This window comes from Babylonia areolata, chromosome 16 (assembly GCF_041734735.1).
Source record: "Babylonia areolata isolate BAREFJ2019XMU chromosome 16, ASM4173473v1, whole genome shotgun sequence".
NCBI lineage: Eukaryota > Metazoa > Mollusca > Gastropoda > Neogastropoda > Buccinidae > Babylonia > Babylonia areolata.
The window spans coordinates 25,925,020-25,932,519 of record NC_134891.1 but is presented as its reverse complement, the minus strand read 5'-3'; the positions used below and the strand labels follow the sequence as shown (position 1 = coordinate 25,932,519).

At 43.5% G+C, this 7,500-nt stretch overlaps 1 protein-coding gene across 1 annotated transcript in view; it reads left to right on the top strand.

Moving 5' to 3' along the window:
- The window catches only part of LOC143291022 (uncharacterized), a 92,651-nt gene that overhangs the window by 47,471 nt on the left and 37,680 nt on the right, over nucleotides 1-7,500 (top strand). Inside the window, exons 2-3 of the mRNA XM_076600609.1 lie at nucleotides 2,655-2,708; nucleotides 3,194-3,245. Of these exons, the coding sequence (XP_076456724.1) occupies nucleotides 2,655-2,708; nucleotides 3,194-3,245 (106 nt within the window). The remainder of the gene's footprint in view (nucleotides 1-2,654; nucleotides 2,709-3,193; nucleotides 3,246-7,500) is intronic.

The following is a 7,500-nucleotide window of genomic DNA, read 5'->3' as shown; positions in this document are numbered from 1 at the left end:
CAACAACACACACAGAGACACACGGGCACAACACACACACACACACACACACACACACACACACACACACACACACACACACACACACACAGACATAAACACAGACAGACAGACAGAAAACAGACAGACAGACAGACAGACAGACAGACACACACACACACACACACACACACACACACACACACACACACACTGATTCACACAAACACACACACACACACACACACACACACACACACACCAAGTATCACTTTACAGCCAGACTTGTCATTACAGGAAGAAACACGATTTTACCCCCCCCCCCCCCCCCCCTCCCCCCCCCCCACAAACACTGGGGGTCAACCCACCACCCACCACCCCCAACCCCCTTCCACCCCTCTCCCGTCTCCTGCCTGAAATGACACCTGCCCCACTTCCCCCCCTTCCCTCCCCCTCCACCCGAATGTGACGACTGGCGGTTGATGACAATCCTCTGCTCTCCACGTCTCTGTGAACCCCTTTTTAGGATTGTCTGTTATACTTCTTTGTTGTCTGTTTTTCATTCGTTCTTTCTAATAATCCCGTCTTTTTCATTTCCTGTAACGCTGTTCCAATAATCCTGTCTTTTCGTTTCTGTTAATGCTGTTTCAATAATCCTGTCTGTTCATTTCCTGTAACGCTGTTCCAATAATCCTGTCTGTTCGTTTCTGTAAATGCTGTTCCAATATATCCCGTCTTTTCATTTCTGTAAATGCTGTTCCAATAATCCCGTCTTTTCGTTTCTGTAATGCTGTTCCAATAATCCCGTCTTTTCATTTCTGTAACGCATTCTTTCTTTCCAATAATCCCGTCTTTTTCATTTCCTGTAACGCTGTTCCAATAATCCTGTCTGTTCGTTTCTGTTAATGCTGTTCCAATATATCCCGTCTTTTCATTTATATAAATGCTGTTCCAATAATCCTGTCTTTTCATTTCTGTAATGCTGTTCCAATAATCCTGTCTTTTCATTTCTGTAATGCTGTTCCAATAATCCCGTCTTTTCATTTCTGTAACGCTGTTCCAATAATCCTGTCTGTTCGTTTCTGTTAATGCTGTTCCAATATATCCCGTCTTTTCGTTTCTGTAATGCTGTTCCAATAATCCCGTCTTTTCATTTCTGTAACGCTGTTCCAATAATCCTGTCTGTTCATTTCTGTAATGCTGTTCCAATAATCCCGTCTTTTCATTTCTGTAACGCTGTTCCAATAATCCTGTCTTTTCATTTCTGTAATGCTGTTCCAATAATCCCGTCTTTTCATTTCTGTAACGCTGTTCCAATAATCCCGTCTGTTCGTTTCTGTTAATGCTGTTCCAATATATCCCGTCTTTTCGTTTCTGTAAATGCTGTTCCAATATATCCCGTCTTTTCATTTCTGTAAATGCTGTTCCAATAATCCCGTCTTTTCATTTCTGTAACGCTGTTCCAATAATCCTGTCTGTTCATTTCTGTAATGCTGTCCCAATAATCCCGTCTTTTCATTTCTGTAAATGCTGTTCCAATATATCCCGTCTTTTTATTTATGTAAATGCTGTTCCAGTAATCCCGTCTTTTCGTTTCTGTAATGCTGTTCCAATAATCCCGTCTTTTCATTTCTGTAACGCTGTTCCAATAATCCCGTCTGTTCATTTCTGTTAATGCTGTTCCAATAATCCCGTCTTTTCATTTCTGTAACGCTGTTCCAATAATCCTGTCTGTTCGTTTCTGTTAATGCTGTTCCAATAATCCCGTCTTTTCATTTCTGTAACGCTGTTCCAATAATCCTGTCTTTTCATTTCTGTAACGCTGTTCCAATAATCCTGTCTTTTCATTTCTGTAACGCTGTTCCAATAATCCTGTCTTTTCATTTCTGTAACGCTGTTCCAATAATCCCGTCTTTTCATTTCTGTAACGCTGTTCCAATAATCATGTCTGTTCGTTTCTGTTAATGCTGTTCCAATAATCCTGTCTGTTCATTTCTGTAACGCTGTTCCAATAATCCCGTCTTTTCATTTCTGTATCGCTGTTCCAATAATCATGTCTGTTCGTTTCTGTTAATGCTGTTCCAATAATCCCGTTTTTTCATTTCTGTAACGCTGTTCCAATAATCCTGTCTTTTCATTTCCTGTAACGCTGTTCCAATAATCATGTCTGTTCGTTTCTGTTAATGCTGTTCCAATAATCCCGTTTTTTCATTTCTGTATCGCTGTTCCAATAATCATGTCTGTTCGTTTCTGTTAACGCTGTTCCAATAATCCTGTCTGTTCATTTCTGTAACGCTGTTCCAATAATCCCGTCTTTTCATTTCTGTAATGCTGTTCCAGTAATCCTGTCTTTTCTTTGGGAAAGGAGGTAGGGGGTAGGTAGGAAGGAGGGTGGGTGAGCACATGTTCGGGGAAGGTTGGTTTGGGGGGCTAGCTAGGAGTTTGGGGCAAGTCATCGTCATCATTATCATCGGTCTCTTAACCCTGGGTGAGGTTGTGGATGCAGGCGCCACTGATGACTCTTTGACAGACAACCCGCCGCCATCTGTCTCTGCCGTGGGCAGCTCTCTCTCTCTCTCTCTCTCTCTGCGACTCGGCCAAAGACAGGCCTGCCCACCCTGGGATGTTGTCTTCACACCTCTTGTGGTCCTCCCTCCGGGTACTGTGCCTTGCAGGATGGGTTTTGCCAGACTTGGTGATCTCGTCACATGTCCATCGGGGGACTACAGGTGGGTTTGGGGGGTGGAGGGGGGGGGGAGGTAGTGGGGGGTATGGTGAGAGAAGGGGGTAGAATTGGGAACATTGAGGAACATTGTGGGTGGGGGGGTGGGGTGTGGGGGGTATGTGTTGTCTTTGTCAGTTTCAGTGGTGGATTTGAAACGTTAATTTATTAGCACTGGCCAACCAATCTGACCGTTCTGTGTGTGTGCGCGCGCGCGCGCGCGCGCGCGTGTGTGTGTGTGTGTGTGTGTCCCTGTGTCCGTATGTCTGTGTCTGTGTGTGTGTCTGTGTGTCTGTATCTCTCTGTGCGTCTCTCTCTCTCTCTCTCTTTCTCTCTCTCTCTCTGTCTGTGTTTGTGTGTCCCTGTGTCCGTATGTCTGTGTGTGTGACTGTCTGAGTCTGTGTCTGTGTGTATCTGTGTGCGTGCGTGCGTGCGTGCGTGCGTGTGTGTGTGTGTGTGTGTGTGTGTGTGTGTGTGTGTGTGTGTGTGTCTGTGTGCTCCTGTGTCCCTGTGTCTCTACGTCTGTGTGTGTGTGTGTGTGTGTGTCTGTGTCTCTGATGTGTGTTTCAATCACCATGAACATGTTCCCGTTCCCTTTCCCTCTCTCGCAATTTTTTTTCTTTCTAACCCCTACCTCCACCTGACCACTCTCTCCATCCACACACCCCCTCTCTCTACGTCCTCATCTCTACCAAATATTAATTAATTGAAAAGAATCCTTAAAAAAAGACACCCCCCACCCCACACCCCCACACACACCCCATCCGCTGGGAGACCCCATGTCTTCTCTCCGTTTAGCACCATCACATCCTGACAGGTCTCCGTCAGACACACACACACCCACCCACCCATCATACCTTCTGTTTGATTTTAACAGACACCTCAGATTTACATTGACCAGATTTAGATTTGGAATCTCTGAAGTAAACACACACAGATATCGTTACAAAGCAACATGTCATTCTGAACAATTGTGCCCACTATGCAAAGAATCAAGAGAGGATGAAGTTCACTTTGTTTTAAAATGCCCTGTGTTGACTGACATACGAATACAATTTATTCCCCCCAAATATTATATAAATCCATGCTTGTTTCGGTTATGTTTATTAATGGCATCTAACGATGAAAACACCATACGTAGTTTTGCTATGTATCTTTATTTGCAATTAAGAGAGACACTCATTTCTTAGATTCACTGATAGTTTGTTGTGAATGACGTTGTATTGTTTATATTACCAATTGCAATGACACATGTAAAGCTGTTATTACCCCCTATTCATATGGGGCTATGGCCTTAATTGAATAAACCATCTTGAATCTTGAAAACCATCACGTCCTGACAGCTCTCCGTCAGACACACACACACACCCACCCACCCACCGATCAAGGCCATCAGTACAAGACAGCATAGAGGCCAATGCACCGTATCATCCACCTAGCCAGGACACAAACTCAGGGCCCATCACTTAACAAAGGAACGTCCACGTGTCATGGCTCAGAAGTCCTAGAGAGGTCATCCCCCCCAGCCCTACCACCACCACCACCACCACACGCCCTCTCTCCAATAGGCGTGGGTCCTCCACACACACACACACACACTCTGCACTACACACACACACACACACACACACACACACACGCGCGCGTTATAAGTTATTTAGTTAGTTAGCACCTTGTCAGCTAGGGTGTGTGTGTGTGTGTGTTGTAGAGGGGTGTGTCACTCTTGTGGGGGTCTGGTCAGGATGTTATCTGACTAGAGGGGGTTTGGTGGGGGGAGGGGGGGGACGAGGGGGTTGTGGAGGCGCAGGATGCTATGAGGGGGGAGGTGGGGCAATGGGGGAGGAGGACGGGGGTGGGGAGCGGGTCTATCGGTTCCAGGCAATCATCTCACTGTGGGGATAATGATGTTGTGTGTGTGTGTGTGTGTGTGTGTGTGTGTGTGTGTGTGTGTGTGTGTAGGGCAGGGTGTGTGTGTGTGTGGTGTGTGTGTGTGTGTGTGTGTGTGTGTGTAGGGGCAGGGTGTGTGTGTGTGTGTGTGTGTGTGTGTGTGTGTAGGGCAGGGTGTGTGTGTGTGTGTGTGTGTGTGTGTGTGTGTGTGTAGGGAGGGTGTGTGCGTGTGTGTGTGTGGTCCTAACGAACCCCCATTGTGAAAAATCACCCCCCCGAGGGGCAACTGCCATATATCAACTTTTTAGGGGTGGGAGGGAGGAGAAGGGAGGGTACTGGGGAGGAGTAACAAGGGGGCGGGGGGGGGGGGGGTATATCTGCGGAATGATTGGTTGGGTGAGGACAAGGATGGGGGGGGGGGGGGGGGAGGGCGAGGGGCAGGGGGGGGGGGGGGGGGGACAGTCACACACACACAGAGAATCGAAAAGAAACGAGAACCTATTGAGGAAAGGACACAGCCCTATCTGAACGGGATCCATATGCAAATTACGACCTTGATGACTGAAGACTGAATATACAAGAGATTTCGGGGGAAAAAAAAAAACCCTCCCAAACCCCCCCCCCCCCAAAACAAAACAAAACAAACAAACAACAACAACAACAACAAAATTAATGAAATAAAATAAATAAAAACAAAAGAAAAATGGAAGTGCTGATAACTTTTACACAGCCATGTATCGGTGTCCCTGTTTCATCGATTGCGGCAGTGTGCTTCTGAATAAAGGCTTTATTTAACTCTCTCCACACGAACGGCGAAAGAGACGACGTTAACAGCGTTTCATCCCAATTACCACCATCAAAATATTGCAAGCGGAAGGCTCTCATACTGAAGACGTGAATGTTGACAAAGAATACGGCAATTCTGACGACGGAAGCTAAAGGATGGGTCATTCGAGACACCCACTGGACATCCGAGGGGTCTGTGTAGAGGAGAAGAGAGGACTGGCTGTACTGAGTGAGTTAAAAACAACTGAAAAACAACAACAACCAACCAACCAAACAAACAAAGGATACGTGAGTACATTCTTTGTCGTTTTACTACTTTGCTTTGTCATCAGTGAGGTCACCTGACCTGGAATAGACATCGATTAATCAAATCAGGATTTTCTTTGAATGAATGTAATGTTTTTAGCAAGTTTGAGACACAATTTGGGCGATGATGATGATGATGATCATCATCATCATCGTCATCATCATCATCATAATCTTCTTCTTCTATCTATCTGTCTATCTAGATGTCTGTCTGTCTGTTTATCTGTCTGTGTATTTTTCTGTCTGCCTGTCTGTCTGTTTGTCTTTCTTTCATTCTTTCTTTCTTTCTTTCATATCTGTGAAACTGCATGTTTGGTGCATATCTGTTATGCATGTGTGGGTGTATGTGTGAATGTGTGTCTTCATGTTTTACATTTATTTGCTTATTTATCATCATTGTTGTCTTATTTATTTATTTATTCATTATTATTATTATTGTTACTACTACATTTTTTATATTGTAATTATTTATTTATTTATTTATTCATTTACTTATTTATGTACGCTTATCTATTATTTATTCACTTTTTTTTCCTCAAGGCCTGACTAAGCGCGTTGGGTTACGCTGCTGGTCAGGCATCTGCTTGGCAGATGTGGTGTAGCGTATATGGATTTGTCCGAACGCAGTGACGCCTCCTTGAGCTACTGAAACTGAAACTGAAACTTTCTTCAACTCTCTGTGCCTCTTTCTTTTTCTTTTTTCTTCTTTTTTTTTCTCTCTTCTTCTCGTTTCCATAATGTTCTGACTGTGGATCAAATCAGATCATTCAGGAGGTTGATCGAACCAATTAACCCTTTCACTGCCAAGCTGGCATTTATGCACAGGCGTGGTAGAGGACCCATGTCACTGAAAGGTGACTGACCATTCATTGGTCTGTTGTCCCATGAACCTACTGCTCTTTCTTAACGTTCGGTGGTAGGATAGGCCATATTTTTTTGTACATCGCAGGGGGGGAAATCCCCAGCTGTTCTTTTTTATTATTATTATTTGTTTTTTTAAAACATTTTTTAAATTCCATTTTGATAGGTTGACATTTTACAACAACAACAGCATCTTAATAGAAAAACAAACAAACAAAGAACAAAAAAACAAAACAAGAAAAAAAAAGCAAAAGAAAAAAAAGCAAAAACAAAAAAACAAACATACACCATAAATACTCTGATAGAAACAGCCAAGCAGCTGGATTATACACTGGTTGGTTATCATCATGGAGTATTACCATTCATTTCTTAAGATCTTACACAAGCTGTCAAGGAATACAAACTGTCAAGTATCTTAGAACACGTTCACAGAAAGTGAACACCTCAATCATTTCTTATGAATATCAATAAAAAGAAGAAGAAAATAAATATGGGTGGTTAATTTTCGTTAATCATGAACAGGTTACTAATCATTTGTGATCAATAATTTGTAAGGCAGCCATCTGGCAGAGAAAATGGTATGGTTAAAGTTAATATATGCATTATATTCTTCAATTCTATATCGAGTTTTTAATTTGTTAAAAAAACAACAACAACTGATATTTGTGGAAAGCTGTTCTTAGCCACTGTCTTTTCTGTGTTTATACCACAAGGGAATTTTGTACTCTAAATTGACTGGCGGTGAAAGGGTTAATCGTTCTGGCTGTTAACCACTGGAACCGTGTCTTCTTCTTTTTTTCTTTTTTTTTAAACACCAGTTCCCTCAATAGCCTTGTCCTGCAGTTAACGGAAGCCAATGATTGTCAAGGTGTGTACAGAGAGAGGCGTGTGTCGTGATGTCCTGAAAACCAGCGAGATAGCTGTGCTGGAGGAGGTGGGGGGGTCAGTTAGTACCTCAG